Source organism: Vulpes vulpes, chromosome 10 (genome assembly GCF_048418805.1).
Source record: "Vulpes vulpes isolate BD-2025 chromosome 10, VulVul3, whole genome shotgun sequence".
NCBI classification, from domain to species: Eukaryota; Metazoa; Chordata; class Mammalia; order Carnivora; family Canidae; genus Vulpes; species Vulpes vulpes.
In genome coordinates this window covers 14,122,293-14,144,803 of record NC_132789.1, presented here as the reverse complement: position 1 = coordinate 14,144,803, position 22,511 = coordinate 14,122,293, and the positions used below count along the sequence as shown (strand labels likewise).

General features: G+C 48.8%; 1 protein-coding gene across 2 annotated transcripts in view; it reads left to right on the top strand.

Moving 5' to 3' along the window:
- KSR2 (kinase suppressor of ras 2) overlaps positions 1-16,097 on the top strand; it is a 408,105-nt gene extending 392,008 nt beyond the window's left edge. Inside the window, exons 17-20 of one of the 2 annotated variants that reach the window (XM_072722940.1) lie at positions 3,439-3,570; positions 8,276-8,405; positions 9,434-9,567; positions 15,417-16,097. In XM_072722940.1, coding sequence (XP_072579041.1) covers positions 3,439-3,570; positions 8,276-8,405; positions 9,434-9,567; positions 15,417-15,423 — 403 coding nt within the window. In that variant the 3' untranslated portion in view covers positions 15,424-16,097. Of the gene's footprint in view, positions 1-3,438; positions 3,571-8,275; positions 8,406-9,433; positions 9,572-15,416 lie in introns of those variants that run through there. The other variant, XM_072722941.1, reaches the window with a different exon arrangement.
- The last annotated feature ends 6,414 nt before the right edge of the window (positions 16,098-22,511 follow it).

Here is a 22,511-nt window from a genome sequence, read left to right as displayed (position 1 = left end):
GGATTCTCCTGAAGGTGGAGGATAAGGAGGCAGGACCTCTGATTTTCTCCCTTTTGGTTCTTGGTTTTCTAAAGCCTCAGGGTAAAGAGGAAGAAAGGAAATGGAATGACGTGAGCATCCTTTCCTTTACCTCATTCACAGGGGCCCAGTGTCAACCGGGAATCAAGTTCAAGTCAAGGGCAAAGTGGCTGCTGGCCTTGTCCAGCCGGCATTCCCCCCACTCCCACCCCTGCCCAGCCTGGTCATTAAAACAAACCTGGGCAGTGTCAAGAGAGGCCAGGGAGTCCTCAGCAACCTCTCCCACAAAAATCCACATTTCTTGGCTGCCTAGCCCCCCATCAGGGATCTCCTGTGCTTGTTGTATGTTCCCTGCTACAGTTGTACGTAGGGCTTCAGTTTGCTCCCTAAGGGGGGCATTTCTCTAGGAATTGCTGTAAAATTATGGTTGGGAGTCTCTGGAGTCACTTAGTACATCTCCAGCTTTAGGCAGGTCACTTAAGTGTTTTGAAGCTCTGTATCCTCATCCACAGTACAGGGATTTTATCCATCTGATCGTCGGATTAGTGGGACTGAGTGTAATGGATAACCTGGCACACGTGAGACACTCAGCGGGGGCTGCTTGCCATCCTGCTCTGCCCTCAGTGGGGACTTAGGGCATTCACGGTGCTGGGTTCCCCGCAGGAGAAGATCTGCTGGGCCTGGACAGGGGTAGAGGGTTACCCTGTGAAGGGAGCGTGCCCTGAACATCCAGACCGACCGCAGGGGCTTCCCTAGAGCCTGTCCCCAGCATTGCCAACATGCAGCTGTTCTGCTATCGTCGGGAAAAGGTGTCATTTTTAATGCCAGCACCATCATGCCAGCCCCCCGCAGGCTGTTATTAATCATAATAATAACCATAATGAAGATGATTTGAGTTTGTCACTGATGGGCCCATCACTATGGGAACGGGACACCCGGAGTGTCTGGGTCAGGCCTAGCATTGAGCCCCCTCCCAGGCATGTGTCCCCTCCCATCCTGGGTTGATGGTTAGGAAGGGGCCAGCACCCCTCCTTCTGACCCATCTTGCAATTCCAAACCTGCACTGAGCCAGCGAGTCCAGAATAGGCAGCAGAAGCGGTCAGGAAGAGATCAGAACTGGGGTACTCTCCCTTTGGGCAGCAGCACCGCATCTCATCATACCCCCAATAGCCTGGCCATGCCTGGAGAGTGTTAGCTGGCTCAGGCCATGGCCCACCCTTCTTGAAGGATGCTCTTACTTTGGGCTCTAGGCTCAACTTCATCTCTGTGTCCTCAGGATGAAAATACATTTGTAGGGCACAATTCTGTTTAATAATCATGTGGCCCCCACCAGAAAGGATTATCCAGCCCCAAAACTCCTAGAGGCTCTCTTATCAGGGTTCTATCCTTCCACTACACATGGTCCACAAGATAACTTTAGGGATGGCATGAATAAGCATATTTCATCTTAATTTTAATTAAGATGAAAAATTTTAATTAAGATTAATTTAGTACTAAAAAAGTGCTAGTTCCCATGTATGGTCATGTAAAGAAGTAAATGAAAAAACCCATTTTCAGTAAATAATAGTCAAGAGCAGCACTGTCCAATAGCTCTCAGCCATATAAGGCTATGTCGTTTTAACTTTAATTAAAATTAAATAAAATTAAAAGTTTAATTATTTAGCTGCACTAGCTGGGTTTCAAGTGCTCAGGGGTCGTGTTGACTAGTGGCCACCATATTGGATGGCACAGACAGAGAACATTTCCATCATCATGGAAAGTTCTATTGGATAGTGCTGCTCTAGAAGGTTTTCAGATAATCATCAGGGGAGTAGGGCATCACACCTGACATAGCTCAGAAGCCATCCTAGGGGAACTGTAGAATCTAGGCAGCCCCAGGTCCCCCATATTCTGGAGGCTCTGGACCATCACAATCTCACTCCTAATGGGTGGAGATATCTATCCCCCTCTCCCATAGCTGCCCCTTTTCCCTGAATTAACTGGCCCTTTCCTGGGAATCTTGAATCAGTGGAAACCTTACGGGAGATCTGCTCAGATTCCAGTCCCAGGTGGAGAGCTCTGTACTTACAATAGTGAAAAAGGCAGCCAGCGTCTTTCCTCTTCCAGGAATTTATCCTAAGGAATAATCATAGATGTGGGTGCAAATATATTCACAGTGGCTACCAAATGATGTTCTTCCCAGCATTGTTTATACTGATGAAAGAGGGAGGCCCATCAACTAGGGATTGGTTGTATACATTTTAACAGATACATGGGATTGGCATGATATGTGCCAATGATGCTGGCTGCCTTTAGGTTTCTAGAACACCCCAAACAGGGTTTGCCTTACACCTTTATCCTAACTTCCCCTTCTGCCTAGAATAATATCCTTCTCCTTGTTCATATGGCTTAGTCCTTTACGTCCTGTCAATCTTAGCTCACATTTTATCTAAAGTGAGTTCACTCTTATCTTTAACACATTCCCCTGTTTAAATTATTTTGTATAATGCTTATCTCTCTCTGTATTTTTCCTATTAATTTAATTCATTTGTCATCCCCTTCCCCTCCCAAAGCACAGGCTCCAGGAGGGCAGAGACCTTGCGGTGTCCTTCACTGCTATGTTCATGGTGCTTAGGCATAGTAGATTCTCCAAAAATACAGCGAATCCTCATTGCTCATGGATTCCATATTTGTGAATTTGCCTACTCAAATCTATTTGCGCCTCCAATATCAATGCAGCACCTTCTCATTCACAGGCATGCATAGGGTGGTGAAAATTTGAATCACCTGATGTAAGTGTTCCCAGCTGAGGTCAGACAAGGGGATACTCTGCATCTCATACAGTGATGACCAGGGGACAGGAATGGGAGGGGGCCATGCAGTACAGGGCAGGAAGTCCTGGCCTCGGGACCAGTTGGACAGAGTTTTGCAACTCTGGCAAATGGTCATGGGAAGCCTCAGACACATTATATGACACTTTTGAGCCTTGTTTTCTCTTCTGTAAAATAATGAAAATAGAATGTACTAGGATGAGTTGTTTTTAGGATTTAAGATTATGATTTATGTGAGGTGTGTGTGTGAATACATATTTCCTCTAGGAGCAATTTTCTTTATTTGCTAATTCACTATTTGCAGAGACTTTATAAAACATAACTACCATGAATAAGAAGGCTCAGCTGTATTGGTTGAATGAATATGCAGAAGGGGGTGCCTCAGAGGCAGAGGGACCCAATGAGGGTTTGAGTGTTGAGTGTGTCTCTCCAGATCAGTCTTCTCTGCCCCTTTCACTGGGTCTCAGCCTCAAGTACAAGGTCAGGCAGTGCCCATTGGGGGAGATGCAAGAAAGCCAGCAAAGGGGGTCCAGAGACTTGCGGTCACTGCTGGGGAATTAGTCCTCCCTGGGCTGTGAAATGGGGCTCACTCTGTGTTTTGCTTCTCTAGGAGGGAGGACAAGCTGCGCATCCAGAATGGCTGGCTGTGCCACCTGGCACCAGAGATCATCCGCCAGCTGTCTCCTGACACAGAAGAGGACAAGCTCCCCTTCTCCAAGCATTCAGATGTCTTTGCACTCGGGTAGGTGGCCCACACTGGCTGTGGAGAGCCCCAGCCCCGGTAGAGGGACATTGCCCAAGCCTTTCTTCTATACTTTTGGAAGAGATGGCCCCATCTGCTGGGGCCGAGGTGGTTACATTTCTGGGTGAGATTGGGGGTATCCAAATGGAGTGTAATAGAAAGGGTGACCTTAGCAAGCCTTCATGCCTGGCTTCTAACTTGTTATGGACTTTGACAAGCTACTTGACCCATTCATTCATTTGGTTAAGCAATAACTATCTATGGAATGCCTACTGTTAACAAATTATCTAAAACTTAAGGGCTTGAAGCAATATTCATTATCTCAAGTTTTCCGTAATCAGGAATTTGGGGGGTGACTTAGCCGAATGGTTCTGAGCTGGTTCAGGATCACTCATGGGGTTGTCTGGGGCTGCGGTCTCGTCTGAAAGTTTGATGGGCTGAGGATCCACTTCCAAGGTGGCACATTCACACGGCTGTTGCCAGGAGGCCTTGGTTCCTTGCCATGAGGGCATTTTCATAGGCTGCTACAGTGACCTCGTGATATGGTGCCTAGAAGCCGCATTGCCTTTATGAACTGGTCTCAGAAATTACAAATCCTCACTTCTAGCATATTCTGTGTGTTAGAAACAAGTCACTAAGTCAAGAGGAGGTTCTGAATGAAGCTGTAGATTTTGCAAGAAGGAATATCAAAGAATTGGTAGATCTATTTTTAAACCACCGAAGGCCCCTACTCTATCTTATCTAGTAGACCAACAGGGAAACAGTCCGTTTTAGCAGAGGATGATAAATGCTACGCTAAGGATAAACACAGGACTGTGAGAGTAGAGGAGGAACTAAATCCAGCCTGGGAGACCAGAGAGAACTTCTTGGAGAAGGTGACTCTTGAGCCTAAGTTAGAGGTTGAATATAAGTGGGCCAGATGAGGGTAGGGTGAGGTGTCTAGATAGAAGGAACATGTGAAGAGGCCTAAGGTAATGGAAAACAAATTGCCCACAATGGAGGAACATGAGGAAGGAGCTGAGAGATGGAAAATCAGGATAAAAAGAGCTTGGGGTGGTGATATAAGAGACTAGAGAGGGAATCAGGGTCAATCCTACAGGGACTAAGAGGCTGAGTTGAGTTTTCACTTCATCTTCACAGCACTGGGGAGCCATTGATAGTTATTAAGCAGAGGAGTGATGTGATCATATTTTGAGTTTTAGAACAATCACTCTGCTGTTCAGAGAATGGAAAGGAGAAGGGCAAGACTGGAAGGCTGGGTGACCAATCCAGGGGGAGATGCTGGACAAAAACATCTCCACTAAATCAGTGCCAGTGGGTTTGGAACCTGGGAATGGACATAAGCATTTAGGGGGTGGCTAGGATGGGGTTTGATGATGGGTTGAATGCAGGTGGTACCCAGATACCTACCTTAAGCAACTGAGTGGAGACTAGTGTCATTTCCAAGGTAGAGACCCTGGAGGGGATGCCTGGGCCATGCTAGGAAGGCAAGGAGAGCAGATTTGGACACAGTGAGTCTGGACTACCTTGGAGATGACCAATGGAACCAACCAGAAGGCAGCTGTATCTACACACCTAGAGTTTTGGGAAAGAGTTTAGGGCTTTTCAGTAAAGAGAGAGAAACTGTACCTATAAGAGAGAATGGGATGTCTTTGCAAGTGTAGAGAAGAACAGGATGCAGCCCCAAGTTGTGGGACAGAGCACTCTGAGAAGGTACTTATGGGAAGACTTCTAAGCTCCCATCCTTCAAATAGCCATGCTAATCCTTGCCTTAGCCTGTCCACTGCGGTGGTTGCAAAGATTGGTGTCTGCAAACAGAGACGACACTGGGGAAGCTGTTTGGGCAAGTTGCAGCCCTGCAGATGTGTGCAATTAGACTTAGCACCACAAGAGATGGTAGAGAAACTGTCTCCCATGGAAAAGTACCCCTACTGTGTCTTCTCTGTAAATCTTGGGGAGGAGGGGTGGGGGGGGGTACATTTGCTGGCACATCAGGATTCTCAGCGTCTGTCATTTGGACCCCTTTAAGCATTGTCATTTGCCTTGATTAGTTGATGTCCAGAACTTTATCTAGTTAGATACTGTTATCTGAAATCAAACTGCAATAATTAAGTTGGTATATTTTCATATAAATTTAGCAAAAGAAAAAGAATGTAATTAACAAATGTACCAAAGTAAGTAATTGGTTTTCCACTGGAGTTTTAATCTTTAGCAATTTATTTTTTTCTTAGTGTGAGTTTCTCTTGGAAGTTGGGTTTGAAAGGAAGTTTTAATGAGGCTTTTATTCCTGACACTGCTGAATTCCGAGGGACCTGGCACTCTTGGTTTCCTGCCAATTAGGTGCATCTTGTTGCTTGGGAACATCATGCTCAGACATGATTTAGAACAAAACTGGACTTTTAAAAGCATATTGAGCTCCGTGTTAAGGTTTTTGTGGGTGCTGTCTCCTGGAATCTTCACAGGCATCTTTTGTGGCAGGTACCATTGCTGTTTCTCCAAATGACAGGTGAGGAAACAGGTTCAATGACTTGCCTTATGGTATTCAGAGGTAGATCTGGGAGTCACTCTTGGGACATCCTAACTCCAGAGTTGGAGCATTTGGCATCAGACCTTCAGAGTCATTTCACCACAAAAAGCCCTATTGTCCTCAACCGTAATTAAACATAATAAACCCACTCTGAGGATTAAACGCAAAAACACCTATAAAGCCCCTGCACCAAAGCTCCTGCTGGGCTCCCTTCCCCCTCCCCCGTGAGCCCTTGCCTTTCTGTGCCTCCTTCCCCAGGCCCCAACCATCAGCTATAGGGTTCTCTCCCGTTCCCCTAAATCCTTCACTGCCCCAATTACAAAGGACTCTGGAATAGGATGGAGTGTGGGTTTCTTGTAGCATAATGGCCAGTGGTGCAATTCTGCAGTCAGAACAACTGGATTCAGCTTCTGGCTGCATCTCTCATTTGCTGTGTGACCCTGGGTAAGATATATAACTTTCTGGAGCCTCAGTTTCCTCTTCTGTAAAATGGGGATGATGATCGTGCCTCCTGTTTGAAAATGTAGGTCTTATTTTTATTCAGGTATGATGATAGGCAATAGATCAGGAGGCAAGAGTCCTTGGAAAGATGATTTGTTGTTTGTGGTTTCCAAAAGGAGGGGTACATCATACCACACAGGGAAGCACCAGCGTCAAGAGGCAGAGGGAGTGGGAAGAAAATGCAGGCAAGAGCCTTTAATGTAGTTTACTTGGGAGGAACTGATGAGGCAGGGTAAGCAGGCTAAGATTGGCTAGTTTGACTAATTTAGTGGGGGGAGGGGGGAGGTTGTCCTGAGTGGAAGCCTGCTGGAGGTGGTGGTAGGGCTTTGGATTGCTTAGTTTGCATTATGAAGTGCAAACTCACAGGAGAGTCCTTTACTATCTCTAGGAATAGGCTGGCCCCAGAGAGAAAGGCAATCCCTCCAGGGTCAGGGAGGCCCCCAGACGTCAAATCATCAAAATAAGGCCTGCTTCGTATACCTCCCCCATAATCATAATAAATGCTAAGGGCTTCGAGCACCTACCCCAGAGTAAAAACTCAGTAAGTGTTACTGATTATTACAATGACAACAGCCATCATCTAGCGCCTTAATGTGACAGCTTCCTGACCATCTAACTCAGCACTCCAACACCTGAGCATCACCACTCCTCAGCCCAGAGGGATGAGGGTGGCAGGGGAGAGAATATGCTGAGAAGGGGGGCCCTAGAAATAGCTGGTTTGACAGAGTCCTCTGATCAGTAAAGAAGATAACAGAGCACTTCATGTACTTTAAAGCAAATTTGCATAAATTATCTTAGATTAGAGGAAAGATCATTTCCTAGGATTGTTTCAGATATTTCCTGAGTTGGGGAATTTTGTTCCCAGTGAGCTGAGACCTCGTCCCATGGTACAGCTCAGCAGTTCCCCAGCATCCTGTGAGTACCGCATGGCATCTGCCAAGGCCCTCACTGTCACCCACAGCCCCAGCACTTTTTTCCCTACTATTCCATGGGATGGTTTATATTTAGAAAACAAAACTATAAAAAAAATCCTATGCAGTCACCCAAGTTAGCCATTGTTCATATTTTGCTGTCCCTTTATTCTCTTGCCCATGCATATATGATTTTTTAAGAGTATCACCTTATATACAGTCTTGTGTCCTGCTTTTTTCACTTAAAATTACATATTAAACATTTTTTCATGTCACAAAATTTCATTGAAATGTTTCAATAATAATATCATATTCCATTTTGTTTTATGAATTTACCATAATATATACAACCTATTCCTTCTGTTGAAGAATAGTGTCATTTCTCCTTGTTTTGGTGTTATATATAATGCTGTAGAGAATATTCTTATAAGTGGTTTTTGTATCTCTAAGTGTTTCCTTACAGTGGTTTCCTAGAATTACAAGTCTAGGGTCAGAAATCTTAGCTTCATTCTATTAAACTTTCCGGTTCTAGGTTTGACTCATTTTAATTCAGGTACCAGGGAAGGTATCCTGGAGTAACCATGACCTCTAAGACATCAAAAAAAGATTTAGGCACATCCCAGCTAGCAAAACACCAGGCCCATGAGGAAGAAACTAGAGAGTGAAGGGGTTAGCCAGGGGTCTGGCTCAGTGTGTGTGGGTGAAGGGATACAGGGTTGGAATTAACACAGCACATCAACTCCTCTTTAACAACATCTGCCAACAGCACAATTTGGTATGAACTCCATGCCAGGGAGTGGCCTTTCAAGACCCAACCAGCAGAGGCAATAATCTGGCAAATGGGCACAGGCATGAAACCCAACCTCAGCCAGATCGGCATGGGAAAAGAAATCTCGGTAAGTCCTGGGACAGTGCCAGTTCTGGGGGACAAGGAGAAAGGTAGACACAGTTCTGGGCCTTCTTTCTCCTGTGTGTTAAGGCTATGAATGCTTCCCCAGAGGTTGGTACAAAAGCTTGCCCATAGCCTTGTCAGATAGTGATTTGGAGTTTAGGAGGTGAAGTTTCTGAACTGTGCCTGCAATTCAGGTTTGCGCCTCAAGGGTGCAGTAGCACTTGGCCAGATTTTCCCTAGCAATGGGTTGGTGCATCAAGTAGAAACAATGAATCCCTTTTTCTGTTACTTTTAAAAGATATTCACTAAAATATTACATATACTAATGATTCTAATTTCATTTGCATCTAGATAAAAACATTTTTAAGGCATACTCCAACTCAGAACAAGATATACACAAACAGAGAAGCCTGAGAATAAATTAATAATCACCCTCTAAAACACAGCAGGAAGAGTGCTGTCTTTTGATCAGAAGACAGATAAGTCAGGGAAGGAGTTATTATCTGGTATGTTTTCAAGCATTACCTGTGTCTAGGTTTCCTTTCTCGAGTGAGGTGATTATTAAAAGTAACTTTCCACTCTGACTTTGAAGAGCATTTGTGATATTGAGATGTGGATAGAGACCTCAGGATTTACTTTCCTTCCTCCCTTTGAGAAAAAAAATGGCCAAAGAGCTCCTTGGGGAGCATTACTGATATCTGTGTATCCTAGACCTGTTAGAATAGGACATACCTAGTTTGCTATATGGGCTCATGAGTTGAATAAATGGAAGGATAGATGAATGGATGGAAAGAAAAAAGAACATAGAAAGACGAGGATGAAGCATGAATCGAGATGATTCAATGGATGGATGGATGGATAAAAGATAGATAAGGATGAATGCATGATTGGGATGGTTGGATAGATGGATGGATGATGGAGGAATATGCAAGTGGAGCAAATGGATAGACAAATGGACAGACCCAAAGATGCACCAGAGAGTATCAAGACATCACCATTTATGTTAAATTACCACTTTTTTACTTCTTTTAGGACATTCTTCTCTTTTGCTGGGCCTTTGAACAAGAAGAAAGACCTACATTCACTAAGCTCATGGACATGCTGGAGAAACTGCCAAAGCGAAACCGCCGCCTTTCTCACCCTGGACATTTCTGGAAGTCTGCAGAGTAGGTGTTCTCCTTTAGTCTCTCTCCCTGCTGCCTTTCCTGCCTTTCTTGCTCCCCTCCCCAACATCTCTGTCAGCCATCTCCTTTCCATCCACCTACTTCCCTCCCCCTGCCACCACCCTCCCTTACCAGGTTTCTGTCCAGGGGACTCTACTCTAGGATTTGGGTCCTAGAGTCTACCATCTGTCCTTGGTCCCTGCTGCTACCATGGCTACCTCCTTGCCTATCCCTTCCTGATGAAGGTTAATTCCTTCATCAGGTGAGTCTAAACATCAGGTGCAAGGTGATGCCCTGAACCAAGCAGTATATGCCTTCAGGAGGCCTGGCTTGCAGGAAATCTTCCCCCTGGGCCAGCAACCTCTCCCCATCATGGCATCTCACAGCTTCCAGAACTCTCTGTCGCATGACCAGGGAAGGGAAGGTTCTCGGCTTCTCCTTGCTGTGTCTCTCTGGCTTTCTCATTGGAGGTGCTGTGCCCCTCCCCATCCTTGTTCTTGGACAGAGATCAGTGGTTCTGCATGAGGTAATGCATGGGGCGTCTCTCTGGGAGCCTCCCTCCTAGGCCTAGCCTCAGTGGTTTCTCCAGAAGGTGAGAGCCAGACTAGCCCAGATGAGGCTGCTGAGAGGTCCCTGCTACCCGCTGCCCTGCTGTTCCAGGCACATGTGGTTGTGTACACTCACACAGACACAGCCAGGTGTACACACACACATACAAACACATACACACAGACACAGAAACTTAAGTTAAAAACATACCTCTATGCAAGTGTACACACAAGAGCACTCAGATGTACGTATGCACCACACAAGAACGTTATAGGAACACACACCACTGTACCCAAGCCCCCACGTGCAGGTGGACTCAGATGTACATGCACACACTTTGCCTGACACATGCACGCACACACCTGCTCTTCACCACTACAAGCCTTTACACAGGCACACAGATGTAGGTCCATGCTTGTGCAAACCCTCAGCTATGTGTGCAGGCACACCAGAGTAGTTGTCAGCGTCTCACCACAGGACCCAGGAGGCCCTCAGCTGCCCCTCACCCCACCATTTGGGCTTGCTGAGCCAGGGAGGGCAGGATCTCTTCCTTAGAGCTCAGACTTCCCAGGTCAGACAGATATGGTTTGGAACCTCCGCTCTACCACTTCATAGCTGTGTGGCCTTGGGCAGGTTACCTGGCCTCTCTGAGCTGCAGTGTCAGCCTCCAAAGAAGGAAGGTGGTCATCGGCTCTAGCAGGAGTGCTGTGAGGGTGCCGTCAGGTCATGCACTGGGGTGCCTGGTACAGTGTTACCCCCGTGGCAGGTGTTTTGTGTCCTTGAGCAACCTTTGTCTGCCGGGAGGGAGGACAAGCTGTGTTCTGCTGGCCTTCCAGGACTGAGAATGGGTTAAATGTGAAAATGGAAGGAGGGAGGCTCTAACAAGCGGGGACTCTCTCCAGCTAACGGAGTGCAGGCAAGGTGGCCCATGAGTGTCAGAGCTCTGGGCAGGGTTCGAGGGGTACCCAGTGTTACAAAACCTGAAGTGTCATTTGGGCCATCACCCAGTGGCCTCTACTTTACCCGGGGATCAAGGAGGAGAGGGCAGGAGTTAACTGAACAGAGGGTCTTAAAGCCCCTTGGTTGGAGGGAGAGCAGGACACCTTCTCTTCTATATTTTTCTGTGCAGATGGGCTGAGGCACAGGGAACTGGAGACCCTGTGGTCCGGTGGAACGGGAGTGAAATTTCCTATCCACTCACTTTTTTCCTCCATCTGTGTGTAATGAATACCTGTCCTGTGCCAGGCTCAGTTCCTGGAGTGCAAATGCAGTGGTGACTCAAGTCAATCAGGTCCCTGAGCTCATAGGGCTCACATTCCAGAGCTGGTGCAATGAGCAGATAAACCTGTTTTAAAGGGGTCACCATTTCAGATGAAGTCATATTGAAAAGACAATGAAACAAGTCGGCGATAGTGATGACTGGGAGCTTTGGGTAGAAGGGACAGGTCCGGGAACGGCCCTCGGAGGAGGGCATGTTAAAATGAAGCCCTTGGGAGGAAGCCAGCCCTCCAGGTGGGAGTGAGCATACAGAGGTGGCACAAGAGGTAGGAAGTGGGTGTGACCAGGCCATGGAGACCAGGAGGGAGACATGGCAGGTGAGATCTCACGGGGGGCCAGAGGCCATGTCGGCACGGTGGGAGTTAGGGTTTGTTCAGAGGATGACAGAGCATCACAGAAGCTTTTTCAGAACCAGAAGGCTCCCAGGAGGCCACGTGGTCCCACACCTGCTCCTCCCAGGGTCATCCACCGTGTGAAGGTCATGGGGGGTGTGGAGGGCTTTTCCTTTGTGGACTAGCTGGCAGTGGGCTTGAGGGTACAGAAAGCTGAGGGCAGCTCCCACTTCTGTCCCTACCCACTTTGTCACTTGGGGCCCTCTGTTTATTGCCTGGCGCAGCTATTTTGTTGGCCACACCATAACCCCTCCCTCGGGGAGAGGGAATATGAAAAGACACTATGAATTGAAGCCTGGAGGGAACAGAAGTCCTCTTTGTTTCTCGGTGTCAAAGTAGAAGAGTCCTGGGGATTACCTGTCTGGTGGATACCCTACGCCTGCCCCTGTGGCCGACATGGTGGATCTCCCACGGCACATCCACCATCACGCAGCCCTCTCGCTAGCCACCACTGGTAACTCAGAATCAGTGCACGGAATGCCTCCATTGGCCCTTCCAGACTGACCCAACCTCCTTTTACATATGGAGGAACTATGGCCCAGAAACATTCAGAAACTCAACTGCATCTACAGGGGGTGTTGTTGACAAAGCTGGGAACACAGGTGAGGCTCAACTCCCTCACCTGAAATTTTCTCTCCCTGCATCAGCCCCTAGGGTTCCCTCGGTCATGCTCACCTGGCTTTGAGATGGCCACTCTGGTGTTGTGCTCAGTGTTGGAGTCCTCTCAGAAGTCAGCAGGCAGAGGGCTTAGCTACACTCGGCCCAGGACCTGGGTCCTATCTAGGCCTTTGTAATCTGTGGAGGAGACCAACCAGGAGGTCTCAGCTGCAGCCACCATGTTGCAAGGACAGGAGTGGCAAACTCCAAACTTACCTCTGGGGTCTTGGGTTTACCCTTCTAGTGGGTCACACTTGAGGAGCTGGGGTTTCCAGAATCCCAAGTATGCCTTAGCACATGGTAAACTGGAGGCAGGCCTGGGGCAAGCTTGCATTCCAGAGCAGTGCATCTTGAAATTTAATATACACCCCAAACATCTAGGGAACTGCAGATTCCCATTGTATATGTCTGGGGTGGGGCCCAAGATCTAGCATTTTCAAGCCCCAAGGCAATGCTGGTGCTTCTGGTCCACAGCACCCTCTGAGTAGCGAGGGTCCAGACCTATGCTGCCCAATAGTGGCCACTCTCCAAGTGTGGTTCTTGAACACTCAAAATGCAATGAGATGAGATGTCCTGTGAGTATACAATCCACCCAAGATTTTGAAGATGTAGGATAAAAAAAAAAAAAGAACATAGAGTAATTTGTCCCATTACATAGGACAGTGATATGTTGAAATTCTGGTGTTTGGGGTATATTGTGTTAAATAAAATATCCTATTAAGTTTACCTTTTTAAAACCCTTTTAATATATGACTAGAAAATTTACGAGTATGGAGCCTGCTTCTCCCTCTGCCTGTGTCTCTGCCTCTCTCTCTTTCTCTCTGTATGACTATCATAAATAAATAAAATTAAAAAAAAAAAATTAAAAAAAAAGGGGATCCCTGGGTGGCGCAGCAGTTTGGCGCCTGCCTTTGGCCCAGGGCGCGATCCTGGAGACCCGGGATCGAATCCCACATCAGGCTCCCGGTGCATGGAGCCTGCTTCTCCCTCTGCCTGTGTCTCTGCCTCTCTCTCTTTCTCTCTGTATGACTATCATAAATAAATAAAATTAAAAAAAAAAAATTAGAAAATTTACGAGTTCCATGGCATTTCTTTTTTTTAAAAAAAATAGCCTTGTTGAGTTATTAGTTTACATATCTTTTAATCCTCCTGCTTAAAACATACAACTCAAAGGGCTTGGGCATATTATTGTTTTTTAAAATTGTGGTAGAGGAGTGCCTGGGTGGCTCAGTTAAGTGTCCAACTCTTGATCTCAGTTCAGGTCTTGATCTCAGGGTCATGAATTAAAGCCCCATTTTGGGCTTCACGTTGGGCATGGAGCCTACTTAGAAAAAATTGTGGTAGAACATATATAACATATAATTTGCCACTTTAGCCACTTTTAAGTACACAATTTGGTGGCATTGATCACATTCACAGTGTCGTGCAACCACCACCACCATTTCCAAAACCTTTCGTCCCCTCTGAACAGAAACTGTACATACCCGCTAAGCAGTAACGCCCAGTCCCTCCTCCTTCCAGCCCCCGGAACCTCTCACCTACATCCTGCCCCTGTGAACTTGCCTATTCTAAATATTTCATAATGGAGAATCCTACAGTATGTGTCCTTTTTGTGTCTGGGGTCTTCTCTTAGTGTGTCTGCAAGGTTCATCCACATGGCATGTATGAGAACCTTACTCCTTTTCACCACTAATATTCCATCGTATGTACGCACCATGTTTTGCTTGTCCTTCCATCCGTTGGTGGACACTTGGTTTGTTTGCACTCGGGCTGCTGTGAATAATGCTGCAGTAACAGTGGTGTACAAGTATCGGTTGGAGTCCCTGCTTCCAATTCTTTTAAATAGCGCTGTATGTCCATTGCACGTCCTTGGTCTAGATCATTACCACAACCACCAGCATGATCACCATCATCTGGGTACCACTTATTAAACATGTGTAACAGGCACTCTGTCAAGCATTCCATCTGCATTGTCTTGCTGACTGCTCAGAGCTCCTCCTAAAAGCCAGGCACTGTTGCTATTTTACTTAGAAGAAAACCAAAGCACAGAGAGGCTAAGTACCTTCCTAGAGGTCACACAGCTAGTAAGGAAGGGAGCAGGCCTTGGAACCCACGTTGGTCTGGATGCTAAATCCATGATCTTGACGCCTCTACTCTGCTGTCTTCTGTACAAAGATTACCTGTGTACCTTCTGAATTCTTTCCAGAACCATGCTGGGAGAGTGGGCATGAACATCTGCCATGGATGCCCAGATCCCAGCTCAACAGTGGGTGGCAAAGCCTCTGCTCCTAGCAGGAGTGTACGGTGTGGATCCTGGTCTCACCTCCTCTTCTTGTATTTCTAGTCCTTATCTAGCATGCTCAGCTGCAACACGTGGCCTCAGCCCAGCCCACCTGCTAGCAACCATCCCTAGCCTAGAGCCTACCTGCTCAAATGGGAAGAGTTCTAGGTTCAAATCCTGACCTTGCTGCTTCCTGGCTGTGCACCCTTGGGCAAAACACTTAACCTCTTGAGCTTCCATTGTCTCATATGTAAAAAGGGTGCCTATCTCACAGGCTGCTCTCAGGTTTATATGAGATCGGGTACATGTGGCACTTGGCACAGAACCTAGTATATAGTAGGACCTCAGTATAATGGGTATCCCTTCCACTTTTTCTTTTTTTGTTTTTTTTTTTTTTTTAAGATTTAATTTATTTATTCATGAGAGACACAGAGAGAGAGGCAGAGACACAGGCAAAGGGAGAAGCAGGCTCCATGCAGGGACCCTGACGTGGGACTCGATCCCGGGTCTCCAGGATCCCACCCTGGGCTGAAGGTGGCATTAAACCACTGAGCCAGCCGCCCTCCACCTTTTCTTATAGAGGACAGGAGCAGCTCATTTCAAACCTTCTAGGCCACCAAGAGGGTTCTCATTGACCAAAGATGCCATTGCTGTATCCAGTGACCTCTTGTCCCTCTTTTCTCTCCCCACTCCAGGCTGTGACCATTGGACAAAGGGACAGCACTCAGCTGCCTCAGCCCCCGAGCCACCTCTCCTTCCCTGCTCTGCCCTCTGCCAGCTCAGGAGGCCAGAGGCTCACCATCAGAGGGTACCGACCCCGGCCGGCCTGGGAGCACTGCACAACCCCGCTCGGCAGCTTCCCCATGCCCCAGACCCGTGCCCTTTTGCCCGGGCAGGGTTGGGGACCCCTGAGCTAGGACTTACCGGGACCAGCCAGGGAGACGCGGGATTGATCCATGAGGTCCAGGGGCGGTGTAGAGAAGAGACCTGGAGGCTGCACGTAGAGCCCCTGGGCCACGAAGATGAGGGCAGGAGGCCCACGTGGGCAGGCTTGCAGGACCGGTCTGTGCGTACATGTGTGTGTCTGTGCGCGACATCGTCTGCTTTCCATCCCCCTTGACAAGCAAGAGCCAGGCTGTTCCAGTCCTGGAGCTCCCCTCGGCTGACTCAGTCCCTGGGTGGTGGGTTCCAGCTGTGCTCTCTGGAAAGATGGGGTGGGTGGGGAGCTGAGCTCTGACTCCATGGAGGCCATGGGGCCAAGACCTAGGTCGGAGGGGGGCTCAGCTGTTCCTTTGTAAACCTCTGCTCTCAGAGGTCCCCACCCAATCCTGTCATGGTCTGTGGTCCCTTTGCACATAGCTCCAAAGTGCACAAAACAGTCTTGCATGTCTTTGAATTCTGGGTCTCTCTGGGGTATGGTTCCCCATTTCTGCCACCTTCTCCTGTTCTGTGAGAGCACCGTCCCTTTTGGCTTCACTGCCCCCATGCTCCCCTGCCGTTCGAAAAGCACAGTGGCTTCCTGGCCAAGATGACTTCTGGGGGCTCCTTGCAGCTCACCTTCATCCTTGACACCCCCTGAAGTCTGGGCCATGAGAACTGGGAGGTCTGGGAAGTTCTAGAATGTTCCTTTTTCCTCCTCTTGCTCTAGCATCGACACCAGCTAAGTTTGTCCACCACAGTGATGGATGCGGGTGCCTGATATATGTGTGTTGGATTATATGGCATATGTGTGGCATCTTGTTTGCAAAGGACCCCCAGCTCCTTTCACCCTTAATAAGTCCTGTTGAGGAGGTGAGGAGGGAAGCTGTTGAGGTTCACCCTCTCAGCTCCAGCCTGGTGTGGAGTCCTGGAGTGGCTTTCCTGGGAGAGGTCTGTCTGTGCTTGCTCAGTGCCCATGCCTTGCATCCCTCCCTCTTGCTCCCTCCTGGGCTGGTGGCTTTTCCCAGCCACCTTGGGACCAAGTGTTGTGCACAAAGGATCTAGGAAGCAGGTCGGGCATGCAGAATAGTGCAGCGAGCCTCTGTCTTATGTTCTTATGTTCCATCCCATATGAGGGTATGTCTTATGTTCCCAAAGTCCATCTGACTTGGCTCCAAAAGGAAACCTGTCCCCCAGCAGGGCAGTAGCAGAGCAGCTGGGTAGCAGCCAGGATGCCCAGGGTCAGCCCACAGCATCTCTGTCCTCCCTGGACATTGCCCAGGCTTGGTTTTCTTCTGGTCACCACCTTATCCTGACATCCATCCCCCTCCCAGAAAGGGGACCTAAGACTTTAGAAATCCTACCTGAGCTCAGACTCGACATCCCACCTGATGTAAAGGATGTGAGGAGGTCTTCCCCATGTTGGGTGACCCCTGATGAATTCATGCTCTGGGGGCCAGGCCACTTCCAAACTGGGAAAAATGATGAGATAGTCATGCTTTTGGAGACTCTGGCCAGGGGATACTCATGAGCCTCCCAGAGGACCCTCCTGAATGGGCTCCCTACCTGCACAGGACCAGAGACTAAAGGCCCCTGCGAGGGCTGTTCCTAAATGGATATACCTCTTCTGGGGACTCCTATAACTGGGGCTCTTGGCTCAACATTCGTGTATCTTGGAGTCGCGTTTTATACACACCTGCACAAATCCTGGCAAGCCCCCTTGCGGACCAACCCCAAACATGGGCATGGGCCTGCCTAGCTGCTTCCCAGAGGCCTGAAATCCAATCCTGCCTTCCCTTTAATCCAACCAGGACTTCTGGGGTCTGCAGACCACAGCCTTTGTTGTGGACCAGGGTGCAGGAAATGGGGAAACAGAAGGAGCAGACAGGACACAGGTACCCTGAAGCCGAAATGCTCACTAGGATAGCAACCTGCTCCATCCTGCGGCTCCCATTTCCATAATTCACTGACATGGCAACCCAGAGCCTTTGGCAAGACACGGGGTGGTGGGGGGTGGGGGGTGGGGGCTGGGTGGGGTCTCCAAAGGCTGATTTTTCCATCTGTTCATGAACAACAGCTTAAGAGTGAGCACAAAGTCTGAAGGATCCAGGGGGATACCCCAGCCTTCCCTGCTTCCTAAGAGCTTCTCTGCTTTGCCAAACAGGGTTCCTTGAGTCTGTCCTTGGCCCGACGTCACCTGCTCTTGACTTCTCCCCCTTCTCCCACGTTCTTACTTTGCCCGCATCTCCCTTGTCCTCCACAGAGCCAGGCTTCCAGCCCCTTCCTACCACCCTCCTCCTGGAGACACCACCCTGAATTGTTTAGAGGGCAGTTTTAATTTGCAGACATTTCAATTCAGGAAGAACCAAACCTCTGCTTTCCCTGCTGACCTCAATCTTATTCATGAGTCAAGTACTGGGAGGAGGTCATATTCATTAATCTTTTGCGAGAGGAAAAAAAAGGGAGGTGTGTGTATTTTTACATAGTAATTGCCAGGCTCGCCTGTGACTCATTCTATAGAATCCACACAACAAAGACTGTGTGTGTGCATGCTTGTCCCTGTCACAGCTGTGTGCAGGTGCCCCATGCCCTACAGCGAGTTGCTTATCCCTATGCCCTGCTCTGAGCAAATCCTTACATACACCAGTGCACCAGTCCACAGGATGAAGATGCCCTGGGAAGCCTTGACCTTGCCTTCTTTGAAGGGCATGTGGATTTGCCTACTGAATGCCACCCAACTTCCCAGGCCACGTATAACTCCTACCATGGGGCCCCCTTTCCAGGGGCACCCCCTTGGCCATATGTAGGGATATCCCCGGGCATGAAGCTGGAGACTCAAAGTCTTTACTTAATTCTGTTTTGTCCTTGTTTTCCTTTTGCTGGTTAAAGGGAAAAACCTCATCTGGCCACAGAGCCCCCACGCCCACCTCCTTTCTGGATTCTTGGTGCATAGAAGCCCTGGGTTGATCTCTGATGACTAGACTTTTTTTTTTTTTTAAGATTTTATTTATTTATTCATGAGAGACACAGAGAGAGAGAGGCAGAGACATAGGCAGAGGGAGATGCAGGCTCTCCTGTGGGAGCTGGATGTGGGACTCGATGCCAGGACCCCAGAATCATGACCTGAGCCAAACGCAGACGCTTACTCACTGTGCCACCTAGGCGCCCCATGACTAGACTTTTGTATCCAGGGTCCCTGGTTCTGCCCCTTTCCCGCCCTGCCCCCACAGAATCAGACTTCATCGGCTGATTCTGATGTTTTTGCCTTCCCACCCCAATCCACTGCCAGTGGACTGTCGTCTGAGGAACACAAAGGAAATGGTACACCCTTGGCCCCAGCCCTATCCCTATCTTCAGAAATCTAGAACTGGGGTCCACAAATGATGGCCCTGGGCCAAATCCAACCCACCAGATAGCTTTTACATTCTCTAGTTGGGGAAAATCCGGAAGAATATTTCCTAAGACATGAAAATGTGATAGAATTCAAGTGTCAATAAACAAAATTGTTATTGGCACACGACCACAAGCCATTCATTTACATACGAACCTCGGGGCTTGGTGTGGGGTTTTCGTGTGCTAGGGAGCCAGAGTGGACTACTTGTAACAGAGACCGTGTGGCCCACTAAGCTAAGAACATTTCTAACCTTGCCTTTATGGAAGACTTTTCCAACCTCTGATCTTGGGGACTGTCTTACTGAAGAAGCAGCCAACTTGCATATGGCTCCTGAGGGAGGAACATAAGTCAGGCTGGGAGTTATAGGGGCAGAGGACTCGTTTCAGTGAGGGAAGAACTTTCTGACAGCTTGCTTCAGGATGCAGTGGGCCACCTGGGGAGGTAGGAAGCTCCCTGTCCTTGGGGATGGCTGCTTGGTGGGCATGACAAAGAGGGAGCACCAGCTTTGGGGGATGCAAGGACAGTTCTATATAAAACTGTATTAAGCTCAGGCTGGAAGACAAAAAATACCATAGATAGGAGACTTCAGCAGCAGAAAGGGATTTCTCACAGTTCGGGGGGCTGGAAGTTCAAGACCAGGGTGTCGGCAGGAATGGTTTCTGCTAAGCCCTCCCTCCTTGGCTTCTAGGTCAGCCTGCCTCCTGCTATGAGCTCACATCCACGGGGTCTGTCTCTCTTATGGGCACTAGTCAGATTGGATGGGAGCTCATCTTCATGAGCTAATTTAATCTTAATTACCTCTCTGAAGGCCCTGTCTCCGATCCCAGTAATCATCTTGGCGGTTAGGGCTGCAACACAGGGGGGCTGGGTGGGGTGTGTATTGTGGCCGGGAGCACAGTTCGGTTCCTTAACCAAGACCCTTGATATTCCTGAGACTGGGATTGTAGGGACCTTCTGGGCAACACTCCTATTCCTGCTGTTTGTTTCCACGCTGTTCTCAACCTTGAGTTCCCAGATTGGTCCTCCCTGTTCTAATCCCCCACCAGCCTTCACTTCACCATCCCCCGCGCCCCCAAGGACTGGTCTTGTTTCAACTATTCCACCACCCAGGCTCCTCTTTTGTGTGTTTGTGGACCAGGGCCACTATAACAAAGTCCACAAGCTTGGCAGCTTTAAACGACTGGGATGGATTCTCACAGCTCTGGAGGCTGGAAGCCTAAAATCAGGGTGTCAGCCGGGCTCCACTCTGATCCCCCACATCCCCCATAAAGGAGTCCTTCCTTGGCCTCTTCCTCTTAACTCATGGTGGTTGGCTGGCCATCTTTGGCAGCATTGGCATTCTTTGGCTGCAGGTGGATCTCTCTACCCCTGATTCCATCACATGGCCTTCCTGCACGGCTGTCTTCACGGGGCCATCTTCATATAAGGACACTTCCCTACTCAAGTTTGGCCTTACCTTAATTAATTATATCTGCCATGACCCTGTATCCAAGTAAGGTCACATTCTGAGGGACTGGGGATTAGGACCTCAACATTTTTTTTTTTTTTGGAGGGGACACGAGTCAACCCATAACATTCTCTAAGGAGCTTTTCTCTCCTGCCTTGACTGTCCCTCCCCAGCAGACCTCCTGGGAGAAGGACCCCAGAGCCCCTGGGCCATGAGGGTCAGGACATTGATGTTGATCTTATCAAATTTGATGCCTTCATCACTGAGTCCAAAAGTGGTAAGGGTGAGGGTGGGTGGCGCGTCTGTGATGTGATGGTCACTTGACTGCTGAATGAATGTGCTTCAGCCCAGTCTGACATGGTTGATGGCATGACGTTTGCTTTTATTTGTGCTGCTCATGCTCAGCGGCAGAGGAGCAGACCGTGGCGAGCTGTGCACCTGCTGGTGTCCTTTTCTGGTTGTGCTTGTGAATGAGGAAGTTTGGAGCAGGCTCAGGAAATCCTCCCCCCAGGTCCCAGCCTCCGCTAACCACCCCCACCACAGCCATCAGCTGCACACACCTGTAAGGGCAAAGTCCTGACCTCTAAGGGGAAGGAGAAGAAAAATGAGGTCTGGGCTTCAGAACATGGGGACCAGGGTCTTGAAGGTTATTGTTCTCCCTGAGTCTCTCCATGTCATGCCACGTGGGCCACGTTCCTCTCCAGTCACTGCTCCTGACGATCAATTCAAATGACTGGTTCCTGTCTTGAGGCCCTGCCAGCCATGCTGCTCTAAACAGCTGGGGCAGAGAGTTGGGGGGAGGTTTTTATCCTGAGCTCCTCAACTTATCTATGTGCTACCACCTGGTATACTTCCTGGCACATAGTAGGTGCTCAGTAAATGCTTACAGAATGCAGAGGGGGAGCAAGCACTAGCACAGGGGGCCAGATGCCGCTCCTTGCAGGGAAGGCAGAGGGACTCCACAGACAGGGCCAGGCATTAATGGGATTCCCAGGCTCTGTGCTATGGGTCCCACGTCACCCCACATGAATTTGCCGGGTTCCGTGGATGTGACTCATAGAGACCCGTTGGCAGGTGTCCCAGAGCATCTGAGCCCTGTGAGGCCAGAGTAGTAATCCATCTCTTACAGCCTCTGTTCACTGAGCTCTTCCTATGTGCCAAGACCACTGAATCCTCATGATGGGACAGTCCTGGGAAGGAGGAACCGTTCTCCCCATTTCACAGGTGACAAAACTGTGGGAAATGCAAGCCAGCTTACTAAGAGGTAGGGCCAACATTTTAAATAGGAGTCTTTGGACCCATGCGTTTTTAGGAGCCCACCACCGTTTGAGTGGTTTATGCCCCAATGCCCACTGGGATGTTACTGTACCAGCCTCTGTCGTCATGTGTAGCTTGTAACCAGGAGAGAGGGAGAGAAAACAGGAAGTGGTTGAAGGAGGGTACAGGAGAGGGTGCGGACCCTTGGAGGGGTTTGCACGGAAGCTCTCACTTGCATTCCCAGACTGACAGGCTGCCAGCAACGGCCTGGGTTTCCGGAAAGTGTGCGTCTAGGTTGGCAAAGCTGCTCCCAGGTCCCTCCAGCTCCCCTGCTTCAAGCAGCTTGCACCGTCAGCCCAGCCCTCTGCCTCTCTCATACTGGACTGGATGTTTAACTGTGATCCCCTGTCCCAAGAAACTCAGCAGTGAGGGCCCCTCTCTCTCAGGAGTGGGAAGGGCTCCTTCCTTCCTGCTCACTGGGACCACACAGCCTAATACCAAGAATACGAAGGATCCATCTCTATGGGGTTGAGATGGCTGCTCTCCTTCTGTTGAGGACTGAGCTGGAGGAAATGAGATTTGCCTGGAGCTTGCCTGATCCAGGTTAGACCCAGTTTACCAAGCATGTTCCATAGACCTTTAATATAGCAGACTAGATAGAAATAATGTTGCATTATTAGAAGGGTCCAGGGACAAATATGCATTGGAAATGTTTAAGCAAACCAAGATTAAATTTATTTCTTGGTTGCAGGACTTAGGAGAGCATTGAAGCAC